This window comes from Trachypithecus francoisi, unplaced genomic scaffold (assembly GCF_009764315.1).
Source record: "Trachypithecus francoisi isolate TF-2019V2 unplaced genomic scaffold, Tfra_2.0 Lachesis_group3, whole genome shotgun sequence".
NCBI classification, from domain to species: domain Eukaryota; kingdom Metazoa; phylum Chordata; class Mammalia; order Primates; family Cercopithecidae; genus Trachypithecus; species Trachypithecus francoisi.
The window spans coordinates 132,725,562-132,746,954 of NW_022681468.1; the positions used below are offsets into that span (position 1 = coordinate 132,725,562).

Sequence of the window (21,393 nt, forward strand, 5' to 3'; positions counted from 1 at the left end):
AGAAAGAAAATACAGAAAAATTAGCAGGGCATGGCGGGTGCATGCCTGTAGTCCCAGCTACTCAGGGAGGTATATGAAGACCCAAATTACCTTTTGTTATGTGGGCCACATGAATTTAGAAATTTAATATTATGTATTTATTTTTTGAAATGTTTTCACAAGCCCATACACTTTAACTTTCAGAGACCTACTACGTAGGTGGAAGCAGAAACTGCTTATCTTATCTTTCAGATGAAGAAATCAATGCAGAGATGAGACTTGAACCTAGGTCTCTTGACTAAACCTTATATCCCTTGAGCCCAGGAGGTCTTGTGAGCGCCACTGTACTCCAGCCTGGGTGACAGAGTGAAACCATGTCTCAAAAAAAAAAAAAAAAAAAAAAAAAATTCCCTATCTCCTTCTCAAACAAATTAAAATGAAGGAAGGTAATAAAGGCACAGAGTTGAAATCTGAGGGATTCCTGTGCGGAAGTATAGTCATATAGCCAAAACACTCAAGCATGAGTTTATGTTTCCCACTTGCTAGATATGTAACCTTAAGCATAATACCTTACAAGAACCTCTGTTTACTATCCTGCAAAATGAGTTGTTGTTAAAAGAATTAAATGTGAGTATGTTTAGTTCAATGGCTAGTTCAGTTAGTGCTCAGCAAATGGTAGCAAATGTTATTAGAGTGCTACACATTTAGATTTAAAATAAATGTCTTTTGATATGAGAATTAAATCTGGTACAAACGCACATTAATCCTTGGTAAAAACTGTTAAGATTCCCCTTTGCAAAACTGGACAATTACATTCATAGAACTTACTGCTGACTCTAACTAAACAGCAATATCTTTGCCAAGAGGGTATAAAAATGTTAAGTGAAAACATTTGAACATAATAAAAATATTAATATAAGCATGGACTATGATTTTAGATGTAGCTGTGGTCTCAAAAAGCTTACAATAGTGTTTTCTTCCCCTCTCAAGTTTAGCAGTAACGTTAACATTTGACCAGTGGCTCTCAAACATTTAGGTATCTTAAAAATAATATTAAAGATCCAAAATATCTTTTGTTATGTGGGTTACATGAATTGAGAACTTTAGAATTATGTATTTACTTTTTGAAATGTTTTCATAAGCCCATACAGTTTAGCCTTCAGAGATCTACTAAGTAGGTGGAAGCAGAAACAGCTAATCCTATCTTTCAGATAGAAATCAGTGCAGAGATGGGACTTGAACCTAGGTCTCTTTACTCTAAACGTTTTGTCTTACCCTCCTCAACTGACATTTACTGACCTTCTACTGTATGATCAGGAACTGAGAAGAGCACTTTCATACATCTGATAAGTAAACAAATTTGTTATGGTTATAAGGTATTCTTATACTATGAGAATACATATAAGATTCAACACTGCCTAACTAAGCTGCTGTCTTATATTTAAGATGAAGATGAAAAGACTTTCAAGGCCCTGAAGCAGGGTGGCAGACAAGTTAACTTAATGATATGTCACAGAGGCAGTCTGCAGAGCTTATAAGCTTAAACCTACACGATTCTTTGTAGTTACTTTTATCAATCATTCATTGTCCAAATGATATAACTTAGTGTGGTTATTTATTTGTTTATTTTTGAGACAGAATCTTCCTCTGTTGCCCAGACTGGAGTGCAATGGTGCAATCTCAGCTCACTGCAACCTCCGCCTCCTGGGTTCCAGCAATTCTCCTGCCTCGGCTTCCCAAGTAGCTGGGATTACAAGAGCCTGCCACCATTCCCTGCTAATTTTTAGTATGCTTAGTAGAAACAGGGTTTCACCATGCTGGCCAAGCTGGTCTCGAACTCCTGACCTTACGTGATCCGCCCGCCTTGGCCTCCCAAAGTGCTGGGATTACAGGTGTGAGTCACTGCGCCCGGCTGCAACTTAATTTTTAAAATTTTGTTGTACTCTGAAGAGATTCAGGAGAGTGATGGTTAGGTGGCCTACAAAACTCACACAATGAGTACTAATAGCCAAGATCAGAAATTAGATCCACAGCCTCCAGTTTAAGTCATTTATGAACTAAAATTCAGACTATGAAATTCAAACAGTAACTTGTATCTTAAAGAAGAATGAGTTCTGATATCAACTATGAATTGCAGAAATATTACAATCACCAATCCACATCTGATATGGACCAAAAAAGAGGGTATTTTGATTTTCATCAATGGATATTGCTAAAACTATACAGAATAAATCGTATATCTTAGTTGGCCTTAAAGTATTGTTACCTTTGAAAGAGGTCAGAAAGGTACCTTAATGGAGGCTAGATGTTCAACTGCTGCTTTTCTATTTTTTGCTGTGATCTGAATAAGCACTTACATTCTTTGGTTCTCTGCAATTTTTAACTAGGCATGATCGGTATGCTGGTAAATGTTTAACAACTGTTTAAGAAAATGGAAGCCCTGAATTGTAACATTTTTGGATTTCCACAGTGTAAACACTTCCTTGATGGCCATTTTTTTGTTTTTATTTTTATTTTTAGAGCTGCAGTCTTGCTACATTGCCCAGGCTGGAACTGTACTACTGGGCTTAAGTGATCCTTCTGCTTTGGCTTTCCAAGTAGCTGGGACTACAGGTATGCACCACAGTGCCTAGCTCATAATAATCAATTTTAAGATACCAGTGTGATGTCAACCATGCTTGCTAAATTCCTAAAAGTTTAACAGATTTGGCTCTTGTGAGCTAGTAAGAGCTGGTAAAGCAAAACACTGGCTATGACACAATGCTAATCTATATATATTTTAAATGACTAGGATAAAATAAAGCTAACCATAAATGGAAAATAAAGCAATCATTAGTAACACTAAAACTTTAAAAAATCACTTGGATGAAAATAGAGTAAGACTGTTTGGTCTGAAGCCAAGAAATCTGAGTGTTGGTCCAGTTACTACCCCCAACTCTATGATACTTAACAAATCACTTATTCAGACCATGCCTATTTGCCATTAAGGACATGGGAATAGATGATCCTTAATTTTTACAATATATTGATTTTTTCTCTCTCTCTCTCTCTCTCCCTTCCTTTCCTTCTCCCTTCTTTCTCTTCTTTCCTTCCCTCCCTCCCTCCCTTCCTCCCTTTCTCTCTCTCTCTCTCTTTCAGACTGAGTCTCACTGTCACTCTGGATGGAGTACAGTGGCACAATCATGGGTCACTGCAGCCTTCAACTCCTGGGCTCAAGTGATCCTCCTGCCTCAGCCTCCCAAGCAGCTGTGACTACAGGCATGCACCACTACACCTGGCTGATTTTTACATTTTAAGTAGAGATAAGGTCTCACTATGTTGCCCAGGTTGGTCTCCAACTCTTGAGCTCTAGGGATTCTCCCACCCCAGTCTCCCAAAAGTACTGGGATTACAGGCGTGAGCCACCATGGCCAGCCTACTACAATACATTATTTTATAATGGGAAGGCATATCACAAAACAGGATGTTATGTAAAACTCTCTTAGAGGCACAATTATGAAATATGTATTAAATGGAGTACTATTAGCACAGCAGTTAAAACTGGCTCACATGCCCATGCCTGAAATTAGGGTGGGCCCTCATGTAAAGCATGCAGATGGCAGAAAACAAATTTAATATGTTCTGCCTTTCCTTTCGATTCTTTTTGGCTTGATTCTGATGGAAATCTCCAGGTGAATTGAATTGTGTGTTCAGGATTCTCAGTCTAAAGATATGAGGAAAAAGGCAGAGAAGATGCCCATTAGCAGAAGCACAAAATGCTAGAGAAGGTAGACAGTTGAAACAAAAATTCCAAGTCGGGGAGGGTGTGAAGCCTAAAAATTGGTAGATGCAGGACTGAAAACAAAATACTTCCAATATTAATGATCAGTTTGACATTACAGGATATTCAAGCTATGCAGATCAATCATGTATTTTTTATGTACCAGCAATTATGTTTTCTGTGAGAAAATACGCAAAAAAATTTCTCAGAAATGACAGGTATTTTGGAAAGGGGTAGAAAGATAACTGCTACTTTGTTTCCAGTTAAAATGGAGGTGGGTTATGAAAATCTTTGATGATAAAGACAGCCTGGTAAACTGGGGAACTGAAACAATTTTAAGCGGAGAGAGCAAAAAAAACAACATTTAGTTACAAATTAAATAAACAGTAGTGAAATAAATTGGATAATTTCTATCTCATCTATTAATAGAGTCTTTATGTGTTTAAAAACCATCTCATTGCTTTTTTTAATCATTAAACTTACTTGACAGCCTGGTAATCCAGTATCTCTGCTGTACAGGGAAAATGAGCCTCTCTCTGATGTTTTTCCTACAAAACAAAGAAATTAACTTTATATAAAACCCCTCATTTATTGACAATCAAAATTCTAGACTATTCATGATAATTATATTGCAGTTTAAAAATAGAACAAATTAGAAATAAGAGGATACAATCCAATAATTTGTAAAAACTTGCTATCATTTTGGTCAGTCTGAGTCAGATTCTGGGGAGGATGTAGTGACTCATGTCTGTAATCTCAGTACTTTGGGAGGCTGAGGTGGGAGGACTGCTTTAGTCCACTAGCTCAAGACTAGCGTCGGCAATAGTGAAGCCTGTCTCTACAAAAAATAAAAAATTAGCATGCTGATACATGCCTGTATTCCCAGCTACTCAGGAGGATGAGGTGGATCACTTGAGCTACATAAAGTAACATGTAAATACTTTATTTTCAATGCATAGTATTTTAAAACACATTTAAAAGAATGAAAAAGACATTTATACAGCCAACAATATGGTCCATGTACCCACTAGTTAGAATGTTTTCCCATGTTTGCGTCAGATTGAACCTTCTTCTTTCTCTCTCAAAAATTAATACAGTATTGGGCCGGCACAGTGGCTCACACCTGTAATCTCAGCAGTTTGGGAGGCGAAGGCGGGCGGATCATGAGGTCAGGAGATAAAACCATCCTGGCTAACACGGTGAAACCCTGTCTCTACTAAAAATACAAAAAATTAGCCAGGCATGGTGGCACGCGCCTGTAGTCCTAGCAACTCAGGAGGCTGAGGCAGAAGAATTGCTTGAACCCAGGAGGCAGAGGTTGCAGTGAGCCAAGATCACATCACTGCACTCTAGCCTGGGCGACAGAACAAGATTTTGCCTCAAAAAAAAAAAAAAAATAAATTAATTAATTAATACAGTATAGACATAGCTCAAACCACACCTCTGGATAACCATTATCATAATATTGATGTGCATATTTACCATGTATGTTTTGTACTCTTAAATATATATTCATACTCTCGAACAATATACATTACTGTTTGCATTTAACACATTTAACAGATGAAATTACATGCTATTTATCTTGAAACCTGCATTTCCATATATCATGTTTTGAGCTATGTGTTGATAACAGATCCCTAGTTTGAGCATCTTTACTGCTATACAATGTTCCATTATACAAATAAAACCAGTTTATATATTCCCCTACGGAAAGACAGTTTTTATATTTGTTTGTCATGAGCAGTACTGAAACAAATATCCTTGCACGTCTTGTAAACACACACACACACACACTCCTTCAGGATAGACACAAATAAGGGAAACTGGTAGATTAAAGGATGCTAACTTTCAACTTTACAGGCATTGATTACCTTACTATTCTCAGAAGTCACCATGCCCATTTATATTCTTCCCAGAGACATGTAAGAATTCTTGCTGTGGCGGGGGGGCAGTGGCTCACGCCTGCAATCTCAGCACTTTGGGAGATAACCTGCCCGAGGCAGGCAGATAACCTGAGGTCAGGAGTTCAAGACCAGCCTGGCCAAAATGGTGAAACCCCATCTCTACCAAAACTACAAAAACTAGCCAGGTGTGGTGGCATGCACCTGTAATCCCAGCTACTCGAGAGGCTGAGGCAAGAGAATCATTTGAACCCAGGTGATGGAGGTTGTGGGCAGTCAAGATTGTGCCATTGCATTCCAGCCTGGGTGACAGAGTGAGACTCATCTCAAAAAAAAAAAAAAAAAAGAATTCTTATTGTGACTATACCCACTGATACGGTTTGGCTGTGTCCTTACCCAAATCTCACCTTGAATTGTAGGTCCCATAATCCCGACATGTAGTGGGAGGGACCAGGTGGGAGGTAACTGAATCATGGAGGCGGTTACCCCTATGCTGCTGTTCTTGTGATAGTGAGTTCTCACAAGATCTGATGGTTTTATAAGGGGCTTTTCCCCTTTGACTTGGCACTTCTTGCTGCTGCCATGTGAAGAAGGATGTTTGTGCTTCCCCTTCTGCCATGATTTTAAGTTTCCTGAGGTCTCCCCAGTCACGCTGAACTGTGAGTCAATTAAACCTCTTTCCTTTATAAATTACACAGTCTTGGGTTATGTCTTTATTACCAGCGTGAGAATGAACTAATACAACCACAGTTCAAAACTTTCATGGCCAAGTATCAGGAATAGTATGGGCCAGTTCTTGAGGGAGAATGGATGTTAAGTCTCACAGCGTTAACAGTAGGGTACTCACTCATGTATTCAATATACTAAGCTAATTCGCAATGTAGCATTTTTGAGGTTCAGTAACTAACGCCCCCAAACATGGTGCTTTGACATGCTGGATTGAAGCAGCAGCCTCAAGGTCTCTCTAAGTCATGCCCTCTCCACCAGACCCCTCCCCACAATCTTCTGATTTTTGCAAAGCACAGAATGAAGTTGTTCTCTGAAATTCCCTATTTATTTAGAAACCAGAGCTGCCAAAGAAGAACACAACTGTCTTCCCTCAGTTTCAATAATTCCTTCTATGCCAGTCATTCTAAGTTGGCATTTCCCTTCAGTCTCTGCCATCTTCTTGTTCCAAGAGGATTTCTGATCCATTCTGATTAGATGCAGGAAAGGCTGTGTGTGTGTGTCAGAATTCCAAGTGTACAATCCTGTAATGGTTTTATTTTGTAATAACTAGTTTTACTTAATTAATTCATTTATTTATTTTGAGACAAGGTCTCGCTCTGTTGCACAGGCTAGAGCATAGTTACATAATTACAGCTCACTGCAGCCTCCAACTCCTGGGCTCAAGCAATCCTCCCACCTCAGCCTCCCAAGTAGCTGGGACTATAGGCGTTTGCCACCATGCCTAATTTTTTAAAATTTCATTTTTAGTAGAGACAGGATCTCACAGTATGGCCTAGGCTGGTCTCAAACTCCTGGGCTCAAAAAATCCTCCTACCTCAGCCTTCCAAAGTGCTGACGTTACAGGTATGTGTTACCACGGAGGCCTGGCATTATTATTACAAGGATTATTTTGCCTATCTAAAGGGTTAATAGATGTCAGATTTAGAATTGTAAAACTTCTACATCAATCAGTCAGCATGACATGCATACTTTAATGAAAACGATACTGGTCCATTTCCGAGGCTTTTTAAAAATAATTATGCATCATATCAATAAACAATTTTGAACATCCTATTCATGTGTAGAGTTTTTTAAATTAGTGAACTACATTTTTTATTGATTGATTTTTTTTGAGAGGGAGTCTCACTCTGTCACCCAGGCTGGAGTGCAATGGCATAGTCTCGGCTCACTGCATCCTCTGCCTCCTGGGTTCCAGCGATTCTCTTGCCTCGGCCTCCCAAGCAGCTGGGACTACAGGTGTGTGCCACCACACTTGACTAATTTTTGTATTTTTAGTCGAGATGGGGTTTCACTATGTTGGCCAGGCTGGTCTCGAACTCCTGACCTTGTGATCTGCCCACCTCGGCCTCCCAAAGTGCTGGGATTACAGGCATGAGCCACCACACTTAATCATGAGTTAATAATGTATTGTATTTTGACTCAAATGTCCTAGTAAGTACTCTTAAAAAAAAACGTTGAGGTGGAAAAAGGAACAAGGTTAGAGGTGAATATTAGCTCTGTTTTTAATAATGTACAGCTTTTAAATACAATCTTAATTATCTGTGTGGAGGCTACCCATATAATAGATCATTTTAAAAAATCTAAAGTTTCAAACTTACTTTCCTGTGCTTATTAACATTCCTAAAATTTCTTATCCTTTCATAAAGGACATTGAATTCAGAGAGAACGAAAACTAATTTAACATAAGCTGAAGATGTTACAAAGTAAAAGTTTCTTCTGAAATGAAAGTTGATAGCTTGTTTTCAAAATGATACTTAATCTATTCAAATAAGAATCTGAAATGTAAATACATTTTTATTTCACCTTTCATTTATTATAAACTAGTTATTTTCTTAAGGACTTATAAATTTGAGTATCCTTGAAATATAATAATGCATACTCAGTCTAAGACTTAGGAGGCATTCATTTTTAATTCTTTCAAAATTACTTTTCACAAGAACTATTTTCATGAATTAAAATTAGTCATATACCTTATTCTTTGTTTTATCTCAGGCATCTGACATCAAAAATCTTTGGCAATTTTTAAACATAAAAATACATAAATGAAGTATACAGACAATTTTAACCGGTCAACTTCAGCTGAAAACAGTTTAAGAACTACTAGTAATGTAACACATATCTAATTTTCCTTGAAGTACCTATGAAAAAATTATTACAAAGAATTTTCTGGGATAGTCTAATACAGGGTTTTTACCAGACCCTTGTGTTGCGGGGGTGTGGGTGTGTATAGGTATGGATGTGTGCACATGTGCATGAGCCTCTTGAGTGGACTTCTCAGAATCATGATTATAAACGTACAAAACAAAATATAAGTATTTTAATGTACAACGCCATGTAATTGTCAAAATGTTCTTTTAAAAACCTCGTATTTCCTATAATTTATTAACACATTAATAAGATTTAGCAGTGGGACTAATAATAATTTTAAAGTATAAATAACAGTTTAAGATATCTGCAACAATTATGATATGAAAATACCTATTGTTCTACTGGTGACAAAAACTGTAGGCACTGTCTGGACTATTTTGCTATCCTTATTCAAAATGGAAGGCCATGCAAACTTTCACTTAGAGATTGGTAAAAATAAAGATGACAATTTTTTCCCATTCAAGTTCACTGATTTTCCTTCTGTCCTGGGATTCTCTGGACCCCAGGTTAAGAAACCCAACTCTACTAGAATAGCAACATATTACTGAAAAATATACAAGAATAATACATATATATGTATATTAAACCATCAGATACATAACTTGTGTGCAAAGGTATTTTAAGTAGCTAAACTTACACGGTTTACATTAACCACATTCAGCATTTTCTGACCTAAACTAAAAATTGCTCAAGAAACGACAGATAATTTTGACTAACTTACACAGTATTTAAAACATTTATTCAATTTATACAGTATTTAAAACATTTACTCAAGAAACAGCAAATGACTGAAGTTCGTAACATTATTTTCTCCAGACATATAAACTCTTAGAGGCATTAGTTACCCTAACAAATATTTTCAGACTTAAAAAAAAAGTTATCTTGCTGTCTACCTTACTAATATACTCAGTTGCAACCTTTCAATGCTTACAGAAACACAAACTATTGCTATTCTTTTGACATAAGATACAATCGGCAGTCAAACTGAAGGTGGGAGTGGACAGGCACAGTTCTACATTCCCATTTCTCTCCATCTCAATTACAAATATCCAAGCACTGACTAGACAGAAGAATCTAAGATCCATACATTCCATCAAACATTTATGGGCTAGTCACTGACAGATGAAGAGGTTAGGAGATGAGGAAGACACAAGCTTCTGGCCGGGTGCTGTGGCTCATGCCTGTAATCCCAGCACTTGGGGAGGCTGAGGTGGGAGGACTGCTAGAGCTTAGGAGTTCAAGACCAGCCTAGGCAACATAGTAAGACCTGACCTTTATTAAAAAACAAACAAACAAAACTTAGCTGGGCATGGTGGTGCATACCTGTAGTCACAGGAGACAGAGGTGGGAGGATTGCTTGAACCTGGGAGTTTGAGGCTGCAGTGAGCTATGATCATGCTACTGCATTCCAGCCTAGGAGACAGAGCGAGACCCTGTCTCAAAAAACAAAAAACAATACACAAACAAAACAACCGCTGCAAGCTCTACCCTCAATAGGTGCCAAACAATGAAAAAGCTTACAGCCTACTGGATGACAAAGTTTTAGAAGTACTGCTACATTTGTTAGATATTTAGCTCTTTTTAGTGACAGAAATCTAGTATTTGATAATATATATTTATTAAAAATACCACAAAAGTTTGAAGGTGCCTGATATGGTTTGTGTGCCCACCCAAATCTCATCTAGAACTGTAGTTTCCAAATCCTCACATGTTGTGGGAGGAACCCGGTGGGAGGTAATGGAGGTGGTTACCTCCATGCTGTCCTTATGATGGTGAGTTCTCACGAGATCTGATGGTTTTATAAGGGACTTTGCCCCACTTATGATGGTGAGTTCTCATGAGATCTGATGGTTTTATAAGGGACTTTGCCCCACTTTGCTCTGCACTTTTCCATGCTGCCACCAGGTGAAGAAGGATGTGTTTGCTTCCCCTTCCACCATGATTGTAAGTTTCCTGAGGCCTCTCCAGACACGCTGAACTGTGAGTCAATTAAACCTCTTTCCTTTAAAAATTACCCAGTCCCAGGTATGTCTTTATGAGCAACCTGAGAGCAGATAAGCCACAATCCACACTTGGAGAATGGTGTTCAGTTTCACTCTTCCTTCAACATGCAAATTTAGACCAAAGCAATTCTACAATACTCTCATGGTGTGTGCTCTGTTCTTATCAAGAGAAAATAATGTACTGATGAGGAAACAGCCAGAGATAATGATATTATGGAATATAAAGCCTGCTCAGCATTTCTTTCTGCAGCAGTACAGTAAATACCTAAAAATTTCCAGACAAGTTTATTAATTTCAATGAATAGATACTATTGAAGAAATAACTGTTGCCTTCACAAGTAGCAGTACAAAATAGAATAGCTTCCCTATCTGTATGAAAGCCAATATTACTTCTGTTCATTTTTGTCAGATATTCTGATTTGCATTCATAAATTTGAATTCAGCATATTTTACACAGAAAAACTCCATGTGTTATAATTTAAGTATTTAGTATGAGACTGGTTTTTCTTAAAAGCTAAAAGCTTAACCTAGCAACAATTCTTGGATGTTTCAAAAAAGTTAATGAGATCAACATTACTATGTTCAAAATGAAGTATTTCTATGTGCAACTCATGTGAGCTTTTCCATATTTACTTTTCATAGAAACAATGTGAAACCCTTATATAGACAAATCTAAATATTTGTGCACATATCTAAATTTGATGACAGTTTTATGAGCAGACTGTCCTCCTCCCCCTTGAGTGTCTTTGAAAACTCATTATTTAACTTACCTTTTTGTTCGTGGAGAACTTACTCCTCTTTTGTGGGCAAACTCTATCAAAAATACCATACAATTTGAATCATACTAACCATATGGAGAAACACCAAATGCTAACTTACAAAGTGGGCAAATCCGCAATGCCGTAGAGTATGAGAGCAAAGACCTGGGAATTCTGAGTACTGGATTCATCTCTTGGCTCTTGTTTTGCTCTCACTGAGTGAACTGGGAAAGTTACATGTCACTTAATATCAATGACCCCACTCACTCTTTTAGGAAAATCAACTGAATAACATGTATCTCCCACAGACCCTGCACAGTTTAATTAATACTTATAAAGTATTCAGAAATTCTTGTCTAGAAGATACTGTTAGAATTACAGACTTTATTTTGGTAGTAATCTGCTCAAATGTACAGAAAAAGAATCTAAAAAGGATCTTAATTGACCAGATTTTTTGTTTTTAAAGAAAAGAGAAAGGGGGTTTTTAAATAAACGCTTGCCTATTTTCTTCACAACAATTTGTTTAAGCATTATTGGCTAACATTTGTGCCAACCACACTGCTGGCTACATTGAAGATACTTAAATATCTAGTGCCAACAAGCACAGCTGCTGGACTCTCTATGCCCTCCTCTTGTTCACTCCATGCCAAATTACTCACACAGCTATGAATGATGAGGCAGCAGCATAGGAAAATGCCAAGTGTGAGTGAGATTAGTGATAAACCACAGGATCCCTATAGAGGTCAGTGATTAGCAAGTTCCCAGTTGTAATCACTTTTCTAACCCAGCCTTTATCTCATCACATATGCCATCTTAATTTTGCACCAGCTTCCTGTGATGTGCATCAGAACTGTAAGCAGCTTCCCAATCAATAATTCTGGCAGAATTGCTAAGGTGCCAATGGAGTATCCTATTATCCTGATAAAAGCACACAGTCAGACCTGGGCAATTTGAATAGGCTTTATAAATGACTTTCTAGGCTGGGTGCAATGGCTCATGTCTGTAATCCCAGCACTTTGAGAGGCCGAGACTGTGGATCACTTGAGCCCGTGAGTTCGAGACCAGCCTGGGCAACATGGCAAAAACCCAACTCTACAAAAAAACACAAAAAATCAGCTGGGCATGGTGGTACACACTTGTAGTCCCAGCTACCACGGGGGCTGAAATGGGAGAATCACCTGAGCCCAGGAAGTCTAGGTTGCAGTGAGTCATGATTGTACCACTACACTCCAGCCTAGGCAACAGAATGAGATACTGTTAAAAAAAAAAAAAAAAAAGAAAAGAAAAAAAAGAAACAACTTTCTGAGACTTTAAAATCTGTGATGAAGTATTCTAGGATGGAAGCATTCACTAACTCAACTACCCTTCCTCATGCTCTCCACCTCTCTCCCCTTAAAATCAGATTTGCAAATTAAATATAAATAGGTGAGGATTAGAAGGTCTACAGAAAACAGTTTACATTTCCATCATTAGAATGGCCAGAAGAGCACAATTCGATTTGAGAGGGTGAGGTGGGTGGGTAGTAAAAAATTCTAAATGAATGAACGGGGCAGAATTACATAAATAGATTTTGATTAATTTCAGTCACTGATCAGAACTTTCTGGGCCTGGCATGGTGGCTAACGCCTGTAATCCCAGCCTTTTGGGAGTCCGAGGCGGGCGGATCACCTGAGGTCAGGAATTCAAGACCAGCCTAGCCAACATGGTGAAACCCTGTCTCTACTAAAATACTAAAATCAGCTGGGCATGGTGGCACACACCTGTGGTCCCAGCTACTTGGGAGGCTGAGGCAGGAGAATCTCTTGAACCCGGGAGGTGGAGGCTACAGTGAGCCAAGATCGTGCCATTGTACTCCAGCCTGGGTGACAGAGCAAGACTCCGTCTCAAAGAAAAAAAAAAAAAAAAAAGAAGTAAACTATAATTATAGGTAGCTCAAAATCTAACTTCCATTTTTGAGTCACTTTTCTTAACAGCTGGATTTTCCTAAATTGTCTTTGATAACATAATTTACATCTTTATTGTACCGTTGCTTTGCCTAAAGTTCAGAATTTGAGTATTTTTCTTAATGTTGCCACATTTCCCCAACCACATGTTGTTTAGATTTAGAAATAAAGACATTTTCATTTTTTAGAGCAATTCAAAAGATTACAGAACTAGGGGGCTGTTTTTCACGAAAAAGACAAAACAAACAAACAAACAAAAAAACCCATCACGAATGTGTATTTTTTAAAAATAATCAAGTCACCTTGCTGTCTTAATGTTTATCTCATTCTTAAAAAAGGATTTAAAATAATTTAATGGTTTACAGCTTTCTAAAGACTACATAAACTGAGCTACTCATTCAATGCCTTAACCTTACTTACTCCACTTACTCCAAAACAAAGAAAAAGTCAAGTAACAATCACATCACGAGATAATTTGGGGGAAGATAGAGGGAGCAAATTATCATATACGTGTGCTTTTGGCATCTCATTTCCTTCCTGACATTAATGTATCTTGGTATTCACACACTTAAATAATTTACTCCTTCTGACACACTGACTCTGTTTCCACCAAATTCTTGTGTCAACGCTCGTCTAAGAAATTTCTTGCATTATACAATGATAAGCAGAACATTAGGCTCATTGTTGCTGAATCCCATTATTTTCTCACATCTTTTTTGTATTTTGACTGTTTAATTTAGACCATGACCTTACCAGGCAAGGTCAGTGTCTAACTCTGTTTTTTATGGCACTCAGGGACCAGAAGGCAGATGCCACTTGTTCAGAGAACACTGGTCTGGAATTCTAGCCTTGTTTTGTTTGCGTGCCAGGAACAGATTCTACTCCAAGGCTCCATCTATGGCATAAAGCCATGTGAAGGCAGAGAGACAGCTTAAGAGAACTGTGCTCTAAAATAGTAGATAATAAATGATTGTTAATTAGCCAGTTCCCCTGACAGCAAGAATTGGAAGAGAAGGAAAGAAACTAGTCAATGGAACTGCTACCATTCATCAACTATCTGGTCATAAACAGGCCAACTGAATGAAACAAACATGGAAATAAGAGTCAAGAGGATCTATTTCTGTCTCTGATGTGAACTAGCTACGTGAGATACATAAGTCATTAAACCTCTCTAGACCTCAGTTTTTTTACCTGAAAAATAGAGTGGGGTGGGGCAAGTGTGGACTAGATGATTTCTTTTAATGCCCCATGAAATTGATATACTCATCAACTCTTTGCTATTAATAAGACATACCCCTCTGATGGAATGTCAATTTGGGCACTACACATAGTAAAAAGGATAAGCCGCTAAAAATGGAGGGATTTTTATAATAATGATGATGTGCAGTTATAAAACCAAAGTGTAAACACTTGTTTAATACATTTTGAGAATTTAGCTGTGAATATATTTGCTGAATATAGCAAACTGAGGTCAGTATATTTAAAATTACCAAGACTTACTTCTATTCAGATTAAGAAAAACAAAATGTCAATAAAATTTTTTACCAAGACTCAACAGCCTCTACCTATGTAATACAGAAACGAAGCACATTTTGTACACTTTGTGTGTAAAGAAAATACATAGATAGCCATCAAATGGTAACTATTTCATTTTGTTGAAACACATGGAGAAAGCCCAGAAGAGAGCCTTAAATCCCACTTAGGATCTACTAAGACTGTATGTATGTGTTTTATGTTCTATTTATGAATGACAGGGTCTTGATCTGTTGTCCAGGCTGGAACGCAGTGGCGTTTCATAGCCTTGAACTCTTGGGTTCAATTCTCCTGCTTCAGCCTTCCAAGTAGCCAGGACTACAGGCACACACACACACATTGGTTAATTCTAAAACATTTTTGTAGAGATGGGGTCTCTTATGTTGCCCAGGCTGGTCTTGAACTCTGGCCTCAAGTCAGCCTCTCACCTCAGTCTCTCAAAGTGATGGGATTACAGGGGTGAGCCACCATGCCTGGCCTGCTAAGATTTAAATACAGTTCTTGCTACATGAGGATAGAATATGACATGTTCAATTTTCACTGAGCTGTCTCCAGTACTGCAATTTACTGCCATCCTATGTTTTGAGTTTGAAAATAGGTAAAGGCCAGTCTCAATTTCTTGATGGGTCATAATCCAAAGTTCATTTGTGAGTAAGGCATAACTCAAAATAAAAATCTTATATATTAATTCATTATAACTGGATACACAAGTAAATTCAGATCACAGTGTGTCTGAGTAGATATTTGGTGAGTGGAGGAATGAGGAATGAAGAATGGAAGGAAAAAATGAAGGAAGGAAGAAAAGAAAAAAATCCTAACACACTGTAACAATAAATTAGAGAGGAGGCATGGGGTAATGGTAATGAATGAAGACTCTAGATGTAAACTAACCAGGTTTAAATTCCCACTTTGTTGCTTATTATCAGTATTACCTAACAGCTCTATCCCTTAGTTGCCTAATCTGTGAAACAAGGATAAAAATAGTTCTACCTCACTGGGTTTTTGTGAGGATAAAATGCATTAACATCTTAAGTGCGTGGAACAGTGACAAACAAGGGGTAATAAAATTTTAGTTATTATTTTTGAACTGAAATGTACTGACTAGAAAATACATTTGACTATATTATACAATACTATATTGGCTATATATATCTTAAATGCTCGTGCTTAAGGAAAAAGTCTTAATTAGAAGAGAAAAAAAGATTCTAGGCAAAGAATTTAAAGGAAACTTCTGGATACTTTCAGAGGTTTTAAAATTCTTTATGCCTTTCATTTCATGAAAATTTAACAGTGTCAGTCTTCTTAGCATTAATGAATGGGTATCTGGATCTCTTTGTATACATAGTCACAATCTGTTCACAACTGAAAAACACAAAGATTCACCGAAGAAAGTATGCAAGATCCAGAGAAGGTGGTAGAAACACCTGAGAAGTCAAAACATAAAAGAACAGTCTAAAATTAATTTCAACAGAGTTTTAGATTTTGTAACATAGAGGAAAAAGGGTAGACATGTCTGAATATAATCTTTAGCCTGCCTATTCCTTTTTCCCTAAGGTTTGGGCAAAGTGGTTTTAGGGGAGCACCTTGGGTCTGATGGTTCCAAGTTACTAGTTCAACATAGCTTGGTTGTTGTTTGAAGCTCACGGGGGAAAGAGCAGCAAACCATTTTTATTCAGTAAAAAGGAGGGCCAGTGTTAGCAGTGTGTAAACAGACGTTAAGAAGTTCACTGTTTAAATGTTTTCATCTAGGGAAGGCCCTATTCTTAAAATTATGTGCAAAAACCACTGGAAAATAGAGAATCAAAAAAGCCAAATGCTTATTTGCTCTATCTCTTGGTATCTCTCTGTTTCATTTTGAAAATTTGCATTATATTACTGATATGGCTGGATTTAAGTCTGCCATTTTCTTAGATGTCTACTCTTTATCTCATTTGTTCTTTGTTCTTTCATCTTTCTCAAACTTTTTTTTCCTTCTTTTTTTTTTTTAAGACACAGGGTCTGGTTCTGTCACCCAGGCTGGAATGCAATGGCGTGATCACAGTTCCCTGTAACCTTGAACTCTTAGGCTGAGATCCTCCCACATTAGCTGCCCAAACAGCTAAGACTACAACTGGCTTTTTTTTTTTTTTTTTTTTTTTTTTTGGTAGAGACAGAGTCTTCCTATGTTGCCCCAGCTGGTCTGGAACTCCCAGCCTCAAGCAATCCTCCCACCTCCCAAAGTGTTGGGATTACAGGTGTGAGCCACTATACCCAGCTCTCAGCCTGCTTTTAGATTGAGCATTCCATTTAATAGCCACTATTGGTAGATAAGTTACATTTCTTTTTAATTTTTTAGCGATTGTCCTCAGTTTACAATATACATCTTTAACAGAGTCTACTTTTCAAAATCCTTCCTCCCATCTTTTAGGTTACTGTTGTTATATATTTTATAAAACCCACAATATAATGTGCTAATTTTGCTTTAGACAGTTATTTTATAGTGTGATTTAAAAGGACAAAACGTATGTCTTTTATATTTACTTTCATTATTAGAATTTCTGGAGCTCTCATTTCTTTGTACAGATTATGGGTTGGCACACTATGACTCATGGCCTGCTTCCTGTTTTTGTAAATAAAGTTTTACTGGAAAACAGCCATGCTCACTTGTTTAAGTATTGTTTATAGTTGCTTTTGTGCTTCAATGGCAGAGTTGAGTAGCTGTGACAGAAACAGTCTGACCCACAAAGCCTAAAATATGTAATATCTGGCTCTCTACGAAAAAAGTTTGCTGAGCCCTGGTGCAGATCCAAGTTTCTGTCTGGAGTGACATTCCCCGTTTGAAGAACTTACTCTAACAGTTATTGTGGTCTGCTGGGAATGGATTTTCTCAGCTTTTCATATATCTAAAAGTCTTTATCCTCTTTTTTAAGAAAATATTTTCAACAGATAAGTAATTCTGGGTTGACACAGTTTAAAATTTTTTAATACATTAGAGATGTCACTATTACCTTGCTTGCAAAGTTTCTTAAGAAAAGTCTGCTGTAGTTTATCTTTGTTGCTCTATACATGATGCGGCTTTTTTTCTGCCTCTGGCTGTCTTCAAGATTTTCTCTTTATCTTTGGTTTTCAGCACTTTAAATATGTCTAAGGGAATGTGTGTGTGGTGTGTGTGTGTGTGTTGGGGAGTTCTTGTTGTTTCTTAAATCTTGAATCTATGGTTTGATGTCTTTCATTGCTTTTGGGAAATTCTTGGCCATTATCTCTTCAAATATTTCTTTGGCATTATTATCTATCCCTCTCCTTCTGAAACTTTAATCACACACCTATTAGACTGATACTGTCCTGCAGCTCTGATCTTTTCTCACTTTTTTTCTCTTTGTGTTTTAGTTTGGATAATTTATACTGGCCTATATTCAAGTTCACTGATTTATTCAGCAACTGGGTTGTCTACTGACGACCACAAAGGAATTATTTACCTCCTTTTTTTTTTTTATTACTACCATTTCAACTTGACTCATTATTTCCATCTATCAGTTAAATTCCCCATTAATTCATGCATGCTGTCTACCTTTTCCACTAGATCCTTTCAATATCTTTGTCTGATAGTTCCAATAACACGGCCACTTTTGAGTCTTGTTTTGTTAACTGTTTTGCCTCTTGACAATATTTGTTTTGTTTTTCTCTTGCTTATGTGCGTGACTTACACTTTTGATGGATGCAGGAGATTGTGGGTAGAACAGCAGTACATTTAGGCCTGGAAATGGGTATGCCTCTTTCCATATAAGGACTTTAGAGTGAGACATTCAGATAATTAAGTAGGAGTTTAGCTTGGTGTGACTGTTGTGATGTCTCTGAGTTTATGAGAGGCTTCAATTCCCTCTAGAGATCACCTGTTTTGCCTAATGTTTGGCATGTGGCTGGGGTGCTGTAAAACTTTTCCGTTAGCCTTTCATCCTCAGCTTTTAACAGATGGTATAAACCTGTGCTTGAGAGTGGGTCTCTCTTCAAGCGTTTGCCCCTGCCCCAGTGGCAGACTGCTATTGCTTAATATGCCTTAGGCTTATGATGGAGGTAGTTCTCTGTTGTTTTGGTTCAGCCCCAGTACTTACAGAAACCGTTTGCTTGGGCCTCTTTGAAGGGTTCAAAAGAGTTAAAAGTTTGTAGTTTATCAGGCTTTCCTCCCTTACCACTAGAATGAAAGCAGCATTCTTTTTTTTTTTTGAAACAGAGTCTCACTGTTGCCAGGGTGGAGTGCAGTGGTGTGATCTCAGCTCACTGCAACCTCCACCTCCTGGGTTCAAATGATTCTCCTGCCTCAGCCTCCCAAGGAGCTGGGACTACAGGTGTGTGCCACCATACCCAGCTAATTTTTGTATTTTTAGTAGAGACACGGTTCCACAATGTTGGCCAGGATGGTCTCGATCTCTTGACCTCATGATCTGTCCTCCTTGGCCTCTCAATGTGCTGGGATTACAGGGGTGAGCCACCATGCCTGGCCAAAAGCAGCATTCTTTATAGTTTTCCACATCCTAGATAGAAGCTGGAGGTCCTCTAATCTTCATTTTGAACAGTTTGTTTCTATGCCTACAAATTCACTGATTTTTTTCTTCTGAAGTGAATTAGCTGCAGTTAATATCAACCAGTATATTTTCCATTTTAGATACTGTATTTTTCATCTTTCTAGAAATGACATTTAGGGGGCTTGGTGTGGTGGCTCACACATACAATCCCAGCAACTCAGGAGACGAAGACAGGAGGATGGTTTGAGACTGGGAGTTTAAGACCAGCCTGGGCAACATAGTAAGACCCTGTCTCTAAAAAGAAAAAAGAAAAAAAAACTGGCCAGAAATGGTGCATCCTTGTAGTCCTAGCTACTTGGGAGGCTGAAGCAGGAGGATCACTTGATCCAATAGTTCAAGGTTACAGTGAGCTATGATAGCTCCACTGCACCCCAGCCTGTGTAACAGAGAGAGACCTCGCCTCCAAAAAGGAAGAAAAAAGGGGAAAGGGGAAAAGGGAAAGGAAAAAGAAAAGGAAAAGGGGAGAGGAAAGGAGGAGAACGGATGGGAGGGAAGAAGGAAGGAAGGGACAGAGTGGAGAAGGGAGGGGGAGAGGGAGGGAGAGGGCAAGGAGGGGGGAGATGGAGGGAGCGAGGGAGGGAAAAGAGGTAAATAAATAAATTCTGTTTTTTTCATAGCATTCATTATCCCTACATCATATTCATTATTTTACTCTACATTCTTGAGCTATCAAGCATATTTATAAAAGCCATTTTAACACCCTTGCTTGGTTACATCATCTCTCTAATTTCCTGGACTCTTGTTTCTACTGATTACTTTTTCTCCGGGTTATAGGGTATATTTTTTCTTGTTCTTTTCATGTCTAGTAAGTTTTAAGTCAATGCCAGACCTTAAAAGGTTTGTATTTCTGGGTGCTAGATTTTGCTGTATTCCTTCAAAGAATGTCACACTTTGTTCTGGCAAGCAGTTAAGTGACTTGGAATCAGTTTGCTCCTTTTCCAGGTTTGCCTTTAATATTTCTAACAGTGGGTCAAGAACACCCTTCAGTCCAGGTCTAATTTAGCACCACCAACACAATATCCTTTCGAAGACTACACACACCCTGTTAATTATGAGATCTTTCCACTTTGGTTCGTTGGAGGAAGAATTATTCCCAGCTTTGTGTGAGCTTTCCCTGGTCTCAAGTTGTTTCCTCTCATGCATATACATGCATGTACATATCAGTACTTGGCCAAAGACTTGGAAGCAAACTCGGAAGATCTTGAGCTCCCTTGCTCTCTCTCTGCTGCTTCCTTTTTACCCTATAAGTCCCTTGGCTTCTCTGAATTCTGATTTTTGTCTTCTCAACTCACAAAGACTGCCAGGCTGTGTTTGATTATCTTGTTCTCTTTTTGTTGTGGCCCAGAATCTTCCTCCAGGCAGTGAGAGAGTCGAGTAACTGCAGGACTCCCCTTGTTTTCCTGCTCTCAGGAGTGCCTATTGTCAAATGTCTGAAAAGTAATGATTTAGGACCACTATGAAACTTCCTAAGATTTTTATACCTCTTAGAAACCATTCCACACACCCCCTTTAAAGGAAAAAAATGAAAAAGCTTTTTCCTAGTTTTTCTCTATCAAACCCATTTTTACAGATCAGAAAAGGCTAGAACATAACAAAACTTGACTTCTGTAAATAATCAGACTTTCAACAAACAAACTGTTTAGAGTAGTGCATAAAGTAGAAGATAATCTGAAAAGATGGATCTACATTTGCTACTATCTTTACTTTTTGGAGTAGCCTAAATTAAAAACATCCTGCTCAGGGAGACTTTACCGTAACAGATAATGGGTTTGATAAACTCTTGGACAATCTAAAAACTTTGCTAAACTACTTCTGTTTTTATGATATTGTGCTCATTTCCAACATTAGATGTTTTATTTCTAAAATACTTTGAATTCCACTAAGTCTGCTGACATATTTGAATTTAGAACAAACTGCTCTAAGAATATGATCTCCTGCACTAACTACACACATAGCTATTTCTAAAAGGTTAAAAAGCTGGCAATTTTCCAGTTCTTTCTCATCGTTTCAGTTATGAAATACAATGTCCAGTTCCTCGTTCTCTTCTATTTTCTTTGGCATGTTGTTGACCAGTTCT

General features: G+C 37.9%; 1 protein-coding gene across 8 annotated transcripts in view; it reads right to left on the bottom strand.

Moving 5' to 3' along the window:
- Nucleotides 1–21,393, bottom strand: part of TCF12 (transcription factor 12) — a 381,043-nt gene that overhangs the window by 121,196 nt on the left and 238,454 nt on the right. For all 8 annotated transcript variants that reach the window (XM_033189989.1, XM_033189988.1, XM_033189987.1 and 5 more), the window contains one exon: nucleotides 4,223–4,287. In XM_033189989.1, coding sequence (XP_033045880.1) covers nucleotides 4,223–4,287 — 65 coding nt within the window. The remainder of the gene's footprint in view (nucleotides 1–4,222; nucleotides 4,288–21,393) is intronic.